At 39.7% G+C, this 19,484-nt stretch overlaps 1 protein-coding gene across 14 annotated transcripts in view; it reads right to left on the bottom strand.

The window, feature by feature from the left end:
* The window catches only part of LOC147305967 (membrane-associated guanylate kinase, WW and PDZ domain-containing protein 1-like), a 103,636-nt gene that overhangs the window by 32,477 nt on the left and 51,675 nt on the right, over window positions 1–19,484 (bottom strand). For 6 of the 14 annotated variants that reach the window (XM_086277679.1, XM_086277672.1, XM_086277668.1 and 3 more), the window contains 4 exons: window positions 4,477–4,596; window positions 2,505–2,693; window positions 1,111–1,378; window positions 446–526 (listed from right to left, as the gene is read on the bottom strand). In XM_086277679.1, the coding sequence (XP_086133805.1) occupies window positions 446–526; window positions 1,111–1,378; window positions 2,505–2,693; window positions 4,477–4,596 (658 nt within the window). Of the gene's footprint in view, window positions 1–443; window positions 527–781; window positions 830–1,110; window positions 1,379–2,504; window positions 2,694–4,476; window positions 4,597–19,484 lie in introns of all 14 variants that reach the window. The other 8 variants (XM_086277669.1, XM_086277670.1, XM_086277675.1 and 5 more) reach the window with 6 other exon arrangements.

Genomic DNA, 19,484 nt, shown 5'->3' with positions numbered 1-19,484 from the left:
GGGAAAACCCTTAGAAAAAGACTGACTTGGGCTATAACAACATCTCAAAATGCCCTGAGAAATCTAGTGAGACTTGGGGTGCCATTCTAGATTTCACCACTTGATGGGGTAATTATGCAATTTGTGTTTGGAGTGAGCTGTAAACAAAGTGTCATTTGGAATTAATCAAATGTTTTTTTCTGTTTATTTGAAAATTATGTCAGGTTTTGATGACAGTAGAGCTAACAACAAGACAAATGTAGCACATTCCAATTTCTAACAAATCTTTCAATCAAAACCAAATGAGTGTACTAAAAACAGCACCAGAAATTAACAACAGCATCACAACAATAAACAAGAGGAGCCTCACTTCTGAGACCCCGAGCATCCCCTGCTGTTCCTGAACCACTACACAGGAGTGTGGATGAACGCTTTGATTTAATAAATGAGGAATAGAAGCTTACCATCATCGTCACACTCTTCCAGCGGTCTGGAGGCTCTGTCTCTACACCGAGGATCCAGCCATGATGTGGTCTTTGTATTGTGGCTGAGAGGAAGCAAACAAGAGAACCGAATAATTCAACACAGGCCGTCAGACTGACACAGCAGGGGGACACGAATGCATCAATGAGAATTAGGAAAAACACGTCAGCAAGTTTACAGCGGACAGAAGGTGTGCTGCAAACACAAATGAAAAGAACAGAGAGGCACAGCAAGGAAATAAACAGTAAGCGACCTGACTTTTCCCTCAATTGTTAAACAAGAACATTCTGTAATTCAGTGATAGCAGAAATGAACATACAAGCTCTGAAAATACACAGCCATGTCCTGGTGTTGTGCCTTTGCCGTGCTGCAGAGAGGACAGAGAGGTGGAGGTAGTCAGGTGATCAGGATGTGATCTCCTTTTGAGATCGGGACATGCAGGGATTAACAGGAAAGCAGTAGCACCCAGGGGGCTGGGCAGGTTGGCTGGGAAGGCCTAAAAACCAAATCAAGTGGGAAGACAAGCAACTGGACGAACAAAAGGGATAATAGTGCAGGTAAAATGCAGAAAACACCGACTACAGCGTGAGCCATGGCCAAAAAAAAAAATGTATAAACAGGCGGCGTCGAGAGTCTGCTGATACATACTCTATGAAGTAAAGTTCCCCGTTCTCAGTATAAGCCATCTCCCAGTTTTCAGGCATTGGTCCCAGCGGGTCTTCTGGAGAGACCTGTGGTTCTGCAAGGGTTTGCTGCCCGCTTTCTGCAGTAGAGGTGGCCGCATTGTTCAGAACACAGGATAGAGCATTGTCACGTGCAGGGTACGGCCGGAGAATGCCGCTGCGGCTCTCATCCTGGTCGTTAGGGTTACCTGTGCACAGCAAAGGAGAGGGAAAGAGACTACGTACTAAGGATCCTGGGTGACGTAACAACAACACAGCACAACAACAGAAAACAAACAAAATAATAATCACATTTCATGCATGCAGGAAAGGAAGAGATTAAAAAAAGCAAACATGCTCAGTCTTTATTCTCTTTAGACCACATCAGGCAACTCTAGCCACACTAAAGTGCTAGCACTTCTCCCTTCTTCTGCTTGGTTCCCGCCCATTTCTAGTGTATTGAAAAGGGTCACAGGAATATGCTAATTTCCTCAGCAACTGTCTCTCAAACTCACTTTGACCCCCACCCGTTTTACCTCTCTGCCCACAGGCCTTTTTCTCCTAAAGCTAGTCAATCCCAACCCCCATTCCCATTCCTTCCCCAGTTTTGGCCAAATATCCTCCACCACTTCCGTGGGCTTTTCAGGGTTGATCAAATGCAAATTCAACACTCTGGCAGCCTAGCAGGGGGACACAGAGAGGGCATAGTTTCACAGGATCAAGTTAAAAAAAACAAAAAAACAAGACACCATGTCTTGCACTCAAAACAGGATAAACCCCCTCAGAAGAAAGAAAATCGTGAAAAACTTTGGCTCATTCTTTAGTTTTTTTGTTTAGGAATTAGTTTATAACAGCAGCTAATCTCTTGACATATGCTGAGAATCAGCAGGCATAAACATGATTTCAATCAGCCATGGGACAAATATTCAGAATTGGTATGTGAGTAAATGTTAGGGGCAATTTAGTGAGAAAGCTTTAAAAAAAAAAAAATAGTGTAGTTATTGAAACCAGAGCAAGGTGGTGGCAAGGAGAAACTTCTGAACACTGAGTGCAGTTTGTAATCTAAACCTTCCCCCACTACACCCCTCCTCACAGGCAGATGGCAGTGTTTGGAGGCTCACAGAAAAGGAATCAGCATCACAAAGACATGATGTAACCGCCAGACACCCATCACCGTACAGCAGAGGAGAGGATAATAAACATACACACATTATCTCTTTCCTTCTGTGTTCCTAATCTTGGACACATACATGTTTACCGAGACACGCTTAAACAAACATCCAGTGGAGAAGAAGCAAAGCACACGCGGGGAATGCTACACATGCGGAAACCAAGGAAAGCTGGATTTCCAAACTTTGGGATCGGCAGCGTTGCCCTCACCTGTAAAACTGTTGTTCATTTCCGTGGCCTGGTCGTCATCGTCGTCGTCAGCAGGCACTACGCGGGCGTTTTGCATGTCATTGTAGGACTTCGTGCGTGTTGGGGTGGACTGATGGGAGCCTGCATCACTGAGAATCACTGTCCCAATGATGGGCTGCCTTGGCGGCTTGGGGGTCCCATAATAGTTACCTAGGCAACAAGGAGGACATTAGTATGCTTGAGAGAGACGCAGAAGGAGGGAGAGCGAGAAACAGAGAAAGGAAGACGGGGATAAAAATGAAAGAGTTGGGGACAGGAAGATAAGCAGGAAGAGCATCTATGAAACCTCCTAATCTTACGCTAGGAGGAAAAGACATAAAGCTGGATCACAATGTGACTAGAAATTGCAGAAATAAGAAGCTGGTTGGAAAGCTAAAAGATTTTAGTTTGGATTTGAGGCTTTAAAGCATAGCGATCAAAACTGTGGACCAGCTCAGCACACAGCTTGTTTTAGCCACTTTTTAGCTCCAAAAAATTGTTTTGGGGAAGTGGGAATCAATATTACATCCTTGAGTATGTTTTTAGTATCGTGTGACAAGCTACTTAGTGTTTGATTGTCAAAGATTAAGCAAAATCTAACACAAACAAAGAAACAGCTTGTTCAATATAACGCTGGTCTGATCACAAGGTCTGGGTTTTGTGGGAAACTGAGTCCTCAAAGTACTCTTCAAGTTAGTATATAATGTATATGCTGTATAGTGTTATGTACACCGCATAATGCCAGTGTGAACTCAATAGCCATACATTCAATCAATTAACTACTCTGCAGTTGAAACTGGCCAGGGGAACCAGTTAGCGCAGCTTTGCATTAGAAAAGAAAAACAACTAAACTAGCTCCGTCCATGGGTTACAAAAAAAAATAAAAATAAATCCCCCACCTACAAGCCTATCTGAGATGTAAAAGAAAAAAAAAAGCAACTGACCGTAAACAAGAACCACTTCCAGCTATTACCAGAAGCAGTGAATTATTGCTTGCCTGCCTGATAAAAATATACTCATTGTCTTTCTTGCAAAACTCAATAAATCAATACAGTATGTTACACCCCGCAGCCAGTTTGATGAGCTTTGACTTAAGACTGGAAGCAGGGAGAAAAGGGTAACCTGCCCTATCCAGAGACAAACTGCAATTCTGAATTTATGCTCAGCTGAGCTACCCATGTGGATTCTATAGCTTTACATTTTCATGCATGTGACCCGTATGACTCTTCTATCTTTAAACTTAAAAGGAAGACAAGAACATTTGGCAGATGGTCAAGCCATCATTTAAATTTGGTTATATCCCCTCCCTTCATTTCAACTCTTCCACTAAAATCAAATTTTAAAAAAGTGGCATTTTCTAAAGTTATTTCTATAGTTATATTTAGAGACATTTGAACATCTCAAACAGATTTTGCTGAGAATCAATCATCCAATCTTCATCTACTAGCATGGATGGCCACAGCCTCCTGTGGATAGGTATTTGACATTGTCTGCGTGAAAGGAAGAAACGTGCCAACACAGAGCAGAGTCGGTGCCAAGCAGATTAATGTCGTAACATTCCCTCCCAACCAAGCCCATGCACACGCACACGCACACACAAATCTGTGTGCATAACACACTGCCTTGTGAACAGGCACGCACGCGCCCACAACAACGCACACAAACACACAGGTTTGTGTTAGTATGCGACTTAGCGCTGCACAGCACCGTCCTAATCAGAGTGAGAGGGCCAGATGTGGAGTGACCTGCTGTCTCCTGATGCATCTCCTCCCATCATGCACTGTATAATCAGAATCAACTGAATGCATGCTTTTGTAGCCTGCCTACATGTAGGAAACACTGATGGCTGCTACGCTCATTGTATCTGTGGAGAATGAGGACACCTGCGCAATCATGAGTCACATGAAGTGCCAGTTATGATCATTATCATCATCATCACCCTCCTCCTCCTCACCTTCATATGTTCCTATTTCCAGTAGCGTGCCACTCTCCTCAAGTTCTAGGAACTCCTCCACAGACAGGAAATTGTAATCCACCCCTGGGACCTCTCCGTCTCTAGGGGGGCGGGTTGTACCTAGGGGTAGGAAAAAAAACAAAATAAGCTGCTGAAGTCAACCCTTATCTTTAGGATAGAATGACAGCAAAATAAGACTTTTCCTCCTTGCGCAACATGTTCAATATACTTCTCTCTCTCAACTGAAAAATCTGTCATTAATGTTAGAAATGCAGCCAGCGCTGCAAGATTCATTCAGCTTTTTGAGATGATGAGCAGCCACAGCAAAGTGTTCTGAAATGAAGAGGGTGTGATTGTAATTCAGAGCCATCACTGGCAGCGCAGTGTCTGTTGAGTGGCTGTGAATATTACGTCAGGAAATTAAATCAAGGCTTTGCATCTTGAGCCATCGCTTCGTCTCATGGGAAAGTGCTGCCCGCTAAGATGAAAAAAGGTCACCTTTAGCAATACACTAGTCCTGATAGTGTCATCAATCTCTCAATTTCTTCATGGTGAGTTTGAAATTGTAAAATGGACTGACATAATACTATTAGAGTCGTTTTGCCAAAGGGATCCTAACTAAATTATTATTGATTGTTAAAGCATGCATGCTCACTGCTTGGAAGCTACACTGCATTTTGAGGTGCCGTTCGGTTTAACCGTAGTACAACAAATGCCTTTTAATTTGAGACAAAATAAAGCTGGAGCTTATACCTGAAAGTCAGTATATTCAGAAAGAAATGCTCATTAGAAGTCTGATCATTGTCTTTCTTGCTGGCCCAACTGCCCTGAGCCTGATCTCCTGTTGGAGTTAATGATTAGCGGTTTGCTGTGTTTTGCTTTGTATTGAGAACACTTTATAGGAGGAAGCTGACACCAGACAATGGAGGCAGGGGCCATTGTGTCTTTGACTTTATTGAAGGGAGATGAGATGACGTGCCAGATGGTTGATGGAAGTTGCAACCCATCTGTGATCAGTACAGGAGCATTTACATACACACAGCAGGTACTGCAAAACCCGGCTTAAACAAGAGACTTGAATGTAACACGCAACCCTTGCACCAGTGTGAAGCACTGCAGGCCACATTCAGTTGAACCTCACTGAATTAAGCAGGAGTTCAAACCTGAAAAGAAATCGCTACCTTATAACACAACTGAAGCTATCAGTATAATCCTTCAGAACTGCTTGTTGGATGGTTGAATAGTTTCAGATTAATTAACATTAAAAACAAACTGAATATTCAATCTGATAATGCACTCACTACTAACATTACTACTTACATTTAATCAAGACTGGACATATAATATAGGTGTATGGGCAAAAATACAAATGTTAATCTCTGTCGTCAGGGGATCACTGAATTGCTTTTGAGTTGACAGGTGCAGCAATTGTGCTTCTCACATAGTTTAAAGTCACTGTTCTAGTCGAGCGAGGAGTACAAAAAGACTCTTTCATGTTTATTTTCCTCAGCCCATGCAGTATGCAAGCACGCATCCTATCCCTCAAGGTGCATCCAGCCCACAAACACCCTGTAATAAACAAGTCTTTACCAAGCACTGTTCAGTCCCACACCTGCCCCGCAAAGGAAACGCCGATTCTTTTTTGCTTTCCTTTCTGCCATTTTGAAAATGATACTCGAGATAAATAGATAAGGGAGGAGGAAATTTTATTACACAAGGCTGTCTAAGATTTAAACCATGAGTAAAAATACTCACACGAAGAAAACATGATAAATCATCAAACTGTCTGTATACAGCAGCAATGCACGAGCAAAGTGATGCTTTTTATTCCTCTTAGTGGATCACGATAAGATGAAAGTAACCGTCTCTGGGAGTTTGAGTCATACCACTGGGTGGTCCCATGGTGGAAGATGATGTTTCTGAGGCTCGGTGTGCTCTAATGACACTGTCTGCTGAGCTGGGAATGGAGCTGTTATTCAGGGCTATTCCCCACAGTAGAGAGAGCTCTGATAGGCTGACTAATTCTGATGTGCCCGCAGTATAAAATATTAAAGCTTTTGTTACATCAGCACACCATCATATATAAAACAACATTCTCTTAAAATATTTTTGTCTTTTAAACCCCATGAGTGGAACTGCATCAGTAAAGTAAGGACCACTCTTATTGCTTGCGAGCAATCCATTCCCAAAATGCCATCATATTTGGGTGCATTTAATAAAATCGCAAACATAAATCCCCATGCACCGGATCTCAATCCAAACAAAGTCACCGTGGCTCACTGCTTACTTACACTGTAGTCAATTAAAGCAGAAACTATAAGAAGAATTTTACTGGAAATTTATAGTTTACATTTTTCACACCTAAACTAATTCTGGAATGAAATAAATCAATTAAATAAACAACATCTAACATTTAAAGGATCTTTTTATGACCAGCATCATCACGCTTGGATCTTTTAGTAGCTGAATCACTGGTCAGTGTTATCAGCATTATAAATGAGCAGAATTAACAAGTGGAACGATCTGAGACGGCCGTGTCACAACCAATGTTGCTCCAGGACCATCACTGCAACTGAGGAATCGCAATGATGTGATGTCTTGTTTATAATGGCTCAGGATAAAAAGACTAGTCAAACACTACAGTACGGATGAAAAGCCTCATCCTTAAACTAGTTGAGTACTATCCCAAATTTTGGGATAAATAAAGTACTTATTACCTTAAAAATAATGTAAAAGTGTCATGTAGAACGCAATCATTTATATCATGTAGTAGGTGCACTGTAAAGGAATAGGTGTATGCAGATAAACCTATTTTTTGCAGAGAAGAAGGTTGTCTTTAAATGGTTAAAATAGCTTTTTAACATCAGATTTAACACGTGGTTAACATTGTGAAGAGGGTCCATTTTAATCCAAGCCACGATCTTTTTCTTTTGCAGTAAACGTCTCACACTACTGTATCTTCTTGTTCCCAAGAGTGAGCCCAACTTGATACTCTTGTAGTGGCTGTAGTTGATTTCTCTACACTACTGTGTACTGGACAGTGCACTACAGAGGGCAGCACAGTGGTTAGCACTGTTGCCACACAGCAAGAAGGTCCTGAGTTCAATTCCACCATCAGGCGGGGGTCTTTCTGAGTGGAGTTTGCATGTCTTCCCCGTGCTTGCGTGGGTTCTCCCCGGGTACTTCCTCCCACCGTCCAAAGACATGCAGTTAAGGATAGGTTAATTGATTAATCTAAATTGCCCATAGGTGTGAATCTGTGAGTACGAATGGTTGTCTGTGTCTTTATGTGTTAGCCCTGCGACAGACTGGCGAGCTGTCCAGGGCGTACCCCGCCTCTCGCACTATGACAGCTGGGATAGGCTCCAGCACGCCCTGCGACCCTGGAAAGGATAAGCGGAAGCGAATGGATGGATGGATTATTAATCTAGTGACCAGGGAATGGGAGTCAAGTTAACAATTATCTAATGACACAGCTCCACAGTTATGCCTTACAAACTTACACCAGCTTAAGTTACCAGAAAAACAGTCACTTTGCCATTGTCCTTTAATCCTCTGCTCTGAAATTTATGATGATGATGTATTTTTTTATTATTTCCACAGCCATGTGAAAGTCTGTGTCCCTCTCAGTGAATAATAATCAACAAGAAGCAGTCAGTGCTTTGCATGTTTTAATAAAATAAACAAAGGTCGCATTGTTAACGAATACAGTGATGTTTGTTTTGTCAAAATCCAGCAATGAAAAACCTTACAGTACTGTAGTCTACTGTAAAAGTCATATTACAAAGGAAACATTTTATTAATTCCTAAAGGAAAAATGCCAAACATTTCCTGTTCCTGTAAATCCCGTTTCACTATAAAGGAGCTTTACTTATTAATTTCAGTGCCTAATACCTTGATACATTCAGAGATATCTAAATATGACAGTGAAATCCAGTTGACAGTTGACAAATTAATATTGTGTGTTCGTTTACATCGCCATGTTTCCCCTTTGCTATTCCACAGAACAAATTACTTTGCAAAGCTAAGATTTAAAAACTGAGCGTCTGACAGTCTACTTGATGAGGAGATTTGTGCTCTTAAGAATCACTGATGTCTTTCTAGAAAAGTCTATTCCGCCAGATCCATAAACAAAACTAAAGGCATTTTATCAAGTGTAGGAAATAATCCCTGTTGAATAAACAGCAGCACAGACAGCTTCAATGCTTTCACTGTAGGACAGTAGCAGTGATGTCAGACTCAACTCTGAATTATCAGTGTGGTCAGTGTCTATTTTCTCTGTCCAGTTAAACAATGACAGTGCCATGGTGAGTCCTGACCCCAACTCTGATTAACTAACTCTGTCGGCCATCAATGGACTTTGTTGTTTTACTGTGAGAAAACAGCCTGTACAAGCACGGATGGCAAATAAGAAACAAGCACATTTGGAAACGCCTTCACTTTTAACACTAACCTATACAAGTTGAGCCACTATTTGCTCAGAGAACATATGAAAAAGTGTAAATACTCTGTCTTCACCAAGTCTGGTACAGAGGGTGGACATAAACACTAACCCCTTATAAAAAATAAATAAATCAAGGCAGTACAGCAGCACAATCCAAAGCTTAAAACTAAACAAATGGATGGATGAGCTCTCTCGACAAACATTATAAGCTTCACAAACTCATTGCACTATTGCAAGACTATACAGTGGATTAAATTTTTGACTTCACTACTTTTTCCCGTTATCATCATTATTTGTTAATAGTGATACCATACTGGCAGTGCTTATATACATTTTCTAAGCTTTGCTTTTTGTGCTACATAATTATTGTAATTTGCAGCAATAAGCATTAAAAATGGCTTATGTAAAACCTAAATCTAGCACAATGCGTTTTGTGCTACTCATAAACAACACAGTCGTAGCATTATATAACAGTGACGGGCTGAGACTGTTTTTTAGACAGCTTGTTCCCGATAGAGAGGCTTCATGTCAGGCTACACAGGAGCTCCTTCAACAGTAACTCAAACATACTAATCTCACCCAGACTGAAGCTACCACAGGGACTTGCTGCTGACTGTGTGTTCACTACTGTTTGAACATTTGTCTTAAATCCACTCAATGTTAAAAAATATATATGATGACATAGGGTTGGTTTAGTAAATTGCTAACATTGTTAATTCAGTTTTCTTTACATAGCCAATTCACAATAACATTTAAGTCAAGGTGGTTTCTATTGTAAGGTAAAGATCTTACAATATTAGAAAGAAACTCCATCAATCAGTTCTCACTCTTAGTGTAACACAGGCTGCTATTCAGTAGCGAATATTAACTGACTAACAAAGTAAGGATATGCAACAATATTTTTGTTTCCTTGCTCAGGTCAGACACACACACACAGACACGGGAGTTTTCTGCTGAACACACATTATTTCCCAGTATATAATATTATTTTGAGCTAATGTTGAGGGTTTTATGGGTTATGAGACTGTAAATACCTTTGGAATTATGATATATAACATATTTGCATTTCCTCTAATGTCAGTTTTTAATTACAACATTTAACAAAGAAAAAAAAACCTTGATATTTCTACTTTTGCAGGCTGGAGCGTGATAAGCAAGGGATTTTTACCCACTTTGAAATTTTTCACAATTCCTTGATTTTTTTTAAAGAGCAATTCAATGTTAGATTTTTTTTTTTTTAAATAAAACAAAAAGCTTATAATTAATGAGAATATTTTTGATATGTTATTTAGAGCATATATGTATGAAAATCTCCAACATTATGTGTGGCGTTGTCGACTTTTTCAGAACTGTAATGTCTGTAACAGCGCATATCTTGAGTGATGCAACAGCAAATACAAATATTACTTTACCATACTTAATTATTCATAACTTCTGTATATCCCATGCATATGATATTACTGCAGGTACAACGTTAAATTATAGTACAGGCTCGTGGGACGAGTTGAGTAGCATGGTGCAGGCTGCAGTGTCTGTAACAGTAAATGATACACCTCATAGGGCTTATATGCAACACATATGTATAAATGAGATATAATTGGTTAAAACGTATCAAAATGTCTTTTCTATTATCCCCAATTATTGCTGGGTTACTTAATATTCATTCATGTATAAAAACAGAGACATTTTCAAAAACAAAAGAATTTTACATGGGTGAAACGCAACAGTCGTTAATCTTAACCATTCTGTGATTCTTTATTCATCATGAATACTACTTCACAAAATTTTACCGCCTCCTCCCAAAAGGTTTAAATGTCTACCTTGGTCACATATTAGCTGAAGGTGTCTTTGGCTATATCCTAAAGGTACAAAATAGTGAACTGAAGTACTTCAGTTTCAGTTCAGCTCACGGGACAAACCCAAGATTTTAGCGGGAATAACAAACCTTTATCTAAAGCTGCACAGTGAGGGCTGAAATAACAATTATTGGAGGCGTATCCTGTGCAAATAAGCTGGGTATGCCTCGTACAACAAACAGGAACTCCATCAATTGTATTCCGTCACAGATCAGCTTTGTGTAATTTCATCTGCGTTTGAGTTCACAACTTCTGCAGCCTCCTAGCCACTGTTAATGACTTCTTTGAGGAGAGTTTTTCCTATCAACACATATATGGGTTTAAATATGCAAATCTCAGCATGGTAGTAGATGCGAGAATATTGAGGTGTTTGAAAATAAATCAAGAGCGGGATACAGAGAAGTAGAAATTCATTGTGGATAAAATTTTTAAAAAAACTTCCAGGATGCTTTCCAGATAAGTATTTGCTTGGCTGGCATGTTTGCTCTGCAGTGAGCAGGAAATTGAGAATGTTGTCAATGTACTCAAACCATTGTAATTTTGCATCATCATTGTCTGCGGTTGAGTCATTGTCATTTTAACACCATTGCACTGTGGGGCTCTAGCAAAAATAGTCGTACTTACTTGCTGTGGGCACCCTTTTTTGGTTCTATTGTGCACTCATGGATAAATTTACACATTCAGAATTCAGGCTGCTAAATATAATAGTGCACATTAAATGAAGCAGACTATACATTCAGTAGGAAGTGATTTTGGACAGAGCACTAAGAGACTACTGCCAAGCAAGCAGCTGATGGTTTTAATGGTTTTTATGTTAACCATTATAGTAGATAAGCACAAAAGACAGCCAATGGGAATTAGAAATCAATGTTGCCACTATCTGGTCAAAAACCAAAACAACTAAATCAGCTGGAGATTTGATTTGATGCTGAAGCTGGATAAGAAGTGACAAGATTACCAAGATTCCAGTTCACGCTGATGGAGACTTGTATTTGTCATAAAAATTAATGCAACAGTTGTTGAAATATTTCACTAAAACCAGACATTTCATTATCATATCGGTGTCAAAGTAGTAGACCGTGCTATGCTACCATGCAGGCCTGACTGCTGCTTTCTAAAGAAGATTCTGCACAAAATACAAAAGATCAGCCAGTTCACCAAGAGTCATGTGATGCAATGTGTTGTGGTTAACAAATCACTGTTTGACTTGCTAGAACAAAACCTTTAAAAAAAATAAAAAATAAAAGTAAAAAAATCCACCACTAGATGTGGGTGGATTACAGATTGCAGTCAACTGAAGTCTGCTTCGCCATCCCTCCCAGTTCAAGTGCATAATCTTAGCTATGGTGGCCACTGTAGAACAAGCAAGTGGCCGCTATTCATCTGCAGCAACTGTAGGCTGTCAGTCTGCTATTTACCTGATGTATTTACTCTGGAGGAGGCTGTAAAACTTTGAAAAAATTCTAATATAAGCGGATGAGTCAGTAAAGGTAATTTCTGTCTGATGATAGTGATACTGAGGCTTGTTGAGGATACTGTGAACTTTTCTATCTGTTATTTTCCACCGTTAGTCAGTGTTAGTTATTTTACTTTAGTATACACTGAAATAAGGTATAGAGCAGAACATTTAAAGCATTAGGTTTCTGTACTGTTTAAAGTGAGGTTTGGATCTTTTTACATCTTTTTTTTTACATCATATCCATTAGTGATATGGAATAGAATCAAGAAAAATTTGTACCCATGTCACTCACCTATCCACTTCAGTGCACTTTACATTAGTTTGAAATGAATAATTGTAAATGTCACTCTCAGTTTGGAACTGTTTTTAAGAATCTTAGTATCTCACACATTTTCCTAATTCCTTATTTGTTAAACGATTTTTGTTGCTGTGAATGGTCTGTGCCTAAAGATCAACTCCTCCACTCTTTTTTTATCTTGGTTTTTCACTTCACGTAAGGTTAATTTGTCTATTTCCCTTGATACTTTTGAAAACGTTTCTGGGTTTTAGTGGGCAGGCAATGGCAAATCACTTCTAGCTGAGGTGTCCACCACAAAAAGTGTATCTTTGCTAGCTCTTTGCAGAGTTTACAAACCAAACACATAACATCCAATCAGTACCTAGCTCTCGCTTAATGTCAATCAGCCGCTCCGGTCTGTTCCCAGAGGGAGAGGACGTACAAGGCTGTTATGACAGAGAGCATCTGCCAAATGGTGGAACAGCACAGAAGAGAATGAGAGAGTGAAGGAGGATGAAGGCAGCACAGATACACAGCACACACACACACACACAACAAAAATAATCACCTAATGGCCACGTGACATCTCTTGCAGAACAAACAACTCACACTTTCTCACTCAAACATACAACCACGCCTCTGGTTTTCCTCACATCTCCACTGTCATGTTGTTTTGGTGTTGTGATGTTGAGTGAATTGCATCTCACTCTCTAAGAAGCTGGATGTGTGCATGTTTGAGTGTGTGACACGCAGAGCATTGCTAAAAGGATAAAAGAGTCCAGGCAAGCCTGTCCTCGCCTCTCCCACATCATTAACATTATCTCTGTGACTGTGCCACTGTAGTGCTGCAACACCTTTCTGTGCAATATCAATGAACTGATTAGATGACTGGCAAAAATGAATTGGTCAGTTCGGATAATCAGTTACAGGTCCTTTAACAAGCAAAATCACTTAATGCTCAGTCGTTTCTGCCTTTTTGAAGGGAAAAAAATGCTTTATTTACATGTTGCTAAATAATATTTAATATGCTGTTATATGATGTATTTTTATTAACACAGCTGTCAGTTTTCCAGAGCCAAAGGTGATTTCTTTAATCCCAAACAATTAATTAACATTCATAAATCGACTGATAGATTTAATTTACAAATACACAAAACGAAAAGTTGCAAACCCACATTTGAGAGACTTAAGCCGGTAGATTGTTTTGACATTTTCACTTGATTAAATAACATTCTTGTATTTCATTAAAAAATAATTTTAAAAGTAATTTAAATAAATTATCTTAGACTTCAGTTTTGTTTTGTTTTTAATTTTGTAGATAAAGCACAACAAATTGTTCAGTAACACAAAAGTGGTCAGTTGCAGCACTTGAGCATTTAGGAAAGAGACCCACTGCTCACTTAACTCGAAGCAATCTAATGCAGTAATGCTGGATTTGTAAAGCAGATTTTTCCAGTTTGCAGAGTGATTAAATTATTGTGCAATAGACTGGATGGTATTGTTATGCGTTTGTGTTTTAATGACCTTCCTAAATAGGAAGTGAAGTACAACCATAAGAGTGTTGCGTGTCTGCCTACGTTTATCACTGCTGCACTTTGATCTAAATTTAGCTCCGATCTGTATAGGACACCAAATTAACAACAAGAACGCACATGCAGTTTTGAGCACCCACACTGACATATGCACAGAAGAAGCTGTTCTCACACATGCGCTGCAGCTATGAACTTTTCTTGACATTACCCAAGAGGGGAGCTTGGGAGAACTCAAATCAGTATGAAATGCAATCAGTAAGGACATTAAACAGTCTTTAGCTCCCTACTACAAAGTCTCTGTGAAGTCTGAGTGTGCTGATCTGTGCTGATGTGAGAATAAAGCAGGTAATACTCCAATGTATTAACAGCTAGAGTTGTCATCCGGTGCCCATTTTCTGCATGCTGAATCCAGTAGTGACAACCTGGCTGAACAAGTTATCACTTGCTATGAGCAGCTGTGAGCTGTATGTGGCCAGTGTCCCAACCTTTTTCAGCTACATAAGACAAAGATAGAGGGCAGAAGTAGCATGTAAATACATATATATAGTGTATTCAGAATATGGACTATAAATATCAAGCTAGCAAAGCCAGCTTCTGTCCTCACTGGCAGTTCATAAAAAGCTCTGGAGCAAGGGACATGTGTCCCTGAAGTGGCCTGTTTGAGTGCATGCTCTGACCCACATCCTCACTCCTAATACTGGGCCACTCACTCACTGCTACTGAACATGCACCATAAACTGCAGGAGCATCTGAGCTGTGCTATGAAATTAATTACAGACCTTGAAGTTGCACACCTTAGAGGAATGTCCTCACCTTAGAGTAGATGCTCTGAGTACTGGAATAGTTATGTTAAATGGACATCCTCGTGGAGATTCATTCACACGTATAGCAACTGTCTTTGTCTCGGAGCGTATGGTGGTTAAGAGGATGTATGCGATGAAGGCTCACAGCTCAGAAAGACTCAAAATTGTTCAAAAGAGAAACCTCTTCTCTCAGCTAGGTGCCACAAATAGAAGGAAATCGTATTATCAGCAACTATTGGAGTGACTGTGCTGGTCTTAGCATCTCTAGGCCTCTTCCTTGACATGTCTTGGCCACAAATATGATGACTGATTTATTTATATTCCATGACTTCAAGGATTACATTGGCCAAGATTATTATATTTAAGCTTTCTCATGAAGTCATACAGAGAATTGCTTTAGAGAACTTTATTTCTACATTTCACATCAACTTCCACTTCCATTTATCTTAAGTTTGACTTGGATATAATTCAGAGTTTACAGTCTCCAGATTTATTTGAACACTTCTGCACGCTGTAAATGAGCTCCCACCCGAGTGATGAGCGGCAAAACATTTAGAGGCCATTTTATCTAGCTTCAGAGAAAAGCAGATTCTAAGGCCATCTGGCTTCTGAATCTTTTACAATGCACAAGGCTTAACTTTCACCGTTTTGGCAGTGAAAAATCCATATTTTTCATCTTATATCGCTCTACATCATCAACACAAATACTGAGCTACCACCAAACCAGTGAGTGTTTGCACAAAGGTCACAGATAAACATAAAAAAGGTTTGACCAGTGTAAACAGTCTTTTTACGTTACACTGTTAAAAAAAAAGAGAAAAAAAAAGAAGAAGAAACATTTTTTTTGCATGCAATTAAGTTGCACAGCAGCCTTTTCTGCTGGCCTGATGAAAGCTATGAGAGTTTGTGCTGCGGGAGAAGCTGTTGTCTGTGGAGGCTGACTAAATATTTCATTCATGTAGCTGAGTGAATGTTTGTATTGTATAAAAGTGGTTCAGGCCTACCAGGGATATCCACATTTAACATAATGCACTATACATGAGTAAAAGGAATAAAGGGGAGATCTGGTTCTAATGTTGCACTTACAAGCTAAAAATAAGGGGGAAAGGAAGTAGAGAATATCTGAAATGGACATTTTTCAAATATTTGATTTAAATTACATATTATAATTATAGTGTTTTATGGGTAGACTATGTCAGCAGCATGGTAAGGTTCTTGTGACCTGATCATCTTCCTTTGTCCAACCTGAAATATTACAAATATTGGATTTCTGACGATAAAAACTCCAAAATGATGATCTGCGATTTTTCCATTAGCATCACCATCTACTGCATAAAGAAATAAAGTATGTTCAGGTTTTCAATTAACTCACCTCAGTAATTGTTGAATGGATTTCTATGGCAACTCACTAATTAGCAAATATTAGCATGGAAGGCTAGTGTTTTAAATCAGTAGTTAACCTAGCAAGCATGTCTTTGGACTAAGGAAGGAATCAAGAGTATCCATGTGCTCACAGGGAGAACATGCTAACCATGCTAACCATTGGATTTAAACCTAGGACAAAAATCTTTTTTTCAGAGGTGACGAAAACGACTTGATGATGAACACTGTAAACACGATCTTGCTTTCACATTAGCATTTTACTCAAAAAACAGAAACAACCACTTGCATGAACTCTTGCTTATGGTGAATATATATGCCTTGGGAGGGGCAAGTTTGTGAAAGGCTATCCATCTCATGGACTGAAGAAAGACAGTTACTAAGATCTGCCTAATGAGGCCGAAGGATCGCATCATCACTGTGCTATTTTTTCAGACAACCCAGCTGGAGTCCGAACAAACAACTGAAGAAAGCCACTGGGGAGGTAATCACAGCAGCCAACATCAGCTCGAGATGGTTCTGGATGGTCGTAGCTAACCTCGTCAGGTATAGGGGTGAAATCCTGCTTACCCCAAGATACCAGGTGAAGATATGGGTGGGTTCCCAATAAAGAGAATAATCTAGTTGCTTCAGCAATTTGTAGGTATAGCAAATAAAATTTGAGGTTTACTTCACCTGTATTTTATATATGAACACAAATGCGTAGAAAAACAAAACACCAGCACAGTTTATAGATTACTGTAAATCTGCACTAAGTCTAGTAATCAATCAGTAGAAGACCCACCCAATCCCTGAATTTGTAGAATATTTTAGCTGTTTCACCTGAGACTTGGTTTGTGGTACATTACTGAAAGGGCTCCTGTGGGCCATTTGAAGAATTTTTCAAAAGCCGAAAAACAACAACATGTTTATTATTATAACAGTTTAGGATGGGCTGAGGCTGCCAAGCAAAAAAGTGCAGTTTGAAGAGTTTGTCTTCTGCTCATGTGAAGCCATCTGATAAGATTCTGCTTCTCACTGCAAAATCGTTCCTCTTTTGATGTTGTTATTTACATTGGAAGGTGAAATGCAGGATGTCAAGCAAAGTGCGAGAAGCCGACTACGTCCCGTGCTCACGTTGTCCTCTTCTGACCTTTGGGTCAGTATGGTTCAGTTACCTGGGGCCAAGATGACCTCTCTGACTGCAATTACATGACCTCAAACTCTGTTGACTTGCTGAGATCTTTTCTCCCATATATAAAATGTATATATCAGATATCAAAGACAAATTGCCAGTGACAGCGAAATCTTAATGAGTTTGTAAAATGACGCAAAAAAAAAAAAAAAAAAAAACCATTCCTTGTGTGCGCACGCCACTGCCACCACAACAACAATCGCATCCGAACGCACACAAACACACAAATCCAGGTGAAAACCGTCCTGAGTATTAACAATAGGCCAACGGCACTTTGGTGACATCTGATACCCTCAATCGCCTTCCTGCTGTTGATGGTCTGAGGAGCTTCCACTCATTGTCTAGCAGACATAGGCAAACTTGTAGACACACACGGGGACACACGCACACCGTTTCAGCCAAACATCTGCTGTTTTTAACCCCTGCTGGTTGTGAGCGTGAGCATAGCAGGAGGGAGAACACAAAAGAACAGGCACTGACCTGAGAGCGAGATTAACCTGATGGCTGGATTTTAGCAAATTAATGTCAGACCATGCTCTGAGTGTTTCAGTAATGAAAACAGCAGCTGGATTATTTATTTAATTAGAGTCATAATAAAATAAAAGAACAAACTTTATATTCTTAAGAAACCCAATCTTATCATACGTGCTCGTAACAGTCCTGTGTACAGCATCTAAACCACAGCGAGAGCATATTTTGGGGCATTGTTTCCAGAATAAACACACATCTTTGTGTTGATGGGCAAGGTGTGTGTTATGAAAACAGAGGCTGAGAGGTGACGTTAGAAGAAATTACATGAACATCTCAGAGCAGACCGAGCAGAGGCGGGGCAGAGAAAGCAAACAGTCGCGCAGGGAGTTAGCATGGAACTGTCTTGGGCCTCTAAGCCAATTACTGGAGCTGCATTGATTGAGGGAGCACTTTAAGGCCTCATCCACACAAGTAGTCCCTTAATACACTGGTCAGATGATGGAAGCTTCTCAACCGCAAACTATGGTTAGGTGGCCATTTGCATCCATTATGGTGTGAGCTGGACAAGTCTTTAGCAAAGATAATAGGACAAATACATCATATTATAAGATATTTTTCTATTTTACGTTTTAGGAACATAATTTGAACATAAAATTAATTAAAGGATCCAGCCTCATTCTGATGCTTGAAGGCTAGAAGTCTGCTGCTGTTGCTGAGTTGGACAGGTTCTGGACCTGTTTTTTGTAGCCCTGATCAGGACCAAGATGATTTTTATGTCCCCAGTACCATGGCTGCGTTCAATCAGCACTTCTATCCCCCATTAAAGGAAATGCTGGCCCATAATGATTGATGAAGGGGAACAGGGAGAGAATCAATGTAGTGGAGGCCCTCAGATTAATGATTAAGCAAATAGCAATCCCACTCCAGATCCTATCAGCTGCTGGGAGCATGCCATGCTGTAGCAGGTTCGGTTAACTACCAGTGTGCTGGGGATGGTTCAGCAAGGTGCTGCAATGCCTCCTCCTGTCTTATACAAGAAAATAGAGGCAAAAAAGGCAAATTTGAAAAACTATCAAAAACAAATGCGTAGAGTATCTGTGTCACCATGTATGTCAGTACTATTTTTGTAGTAAAACTGTGTGAGTGTATGGATGGCTGTCAGCTAATGGGTCTATGAAATGCCAAAAAAACAAAACGCCCTCAGTAATAATGCAAAAGATTCTTCAGTCTCAGCTTCTCAAATTTGAATATTTCACTCTTCTCTGTTTTACACAACTAAATATGTTTGTGTTCTGGACTGTTTGTCAGACAGAATGCTTACTACAGGGCCTGGAGGACTTGGAAATGACATTTGTCATCTCTAGTTTTTAATATTTTATAAGCTAATATTTATTATGAAAATGGTATTAGGAAAATAACTTGGATAGCCCTGCTATTCAACCTGAACAGTTTCCGATTTATACCTTTGCTTATTTGATTTTTGATCAGATGGTAACATTTTAAATAAAATATGAAACCATCTTCACAACCGATGTGTTTTTCCTTACAACTATTAATGTTTAGATGAGGTTGAACATTTAAGACGTCAAAGACCTTAATGCTGCTTTCATGA

Source organism: Aulonocara sp. 'chitande type north' Nkhata Bay, linkage group LG20 (genome assembly GCF_057382095.1).
Source record: "Aulonocara sp. 'chitande type north' Nkhata Bay isolate Kocher_YH1m ecotype deep benthic linkage group LG20, A_spYH_male_GT1.1, whole genome shotgun sequence".
Classification (NCBI taxonomy): domain Eukaryota; kingdom Metazoa; phylum Chordata; class Actinopteri; order Cichliformes; family Cichlidae; genus Aulonocara; species Aulonocara sp. 'chitande type north' Nkhata Bay.
This window is presented reverse-complemented; position numbering and strand designations above follow the sequence as displayed.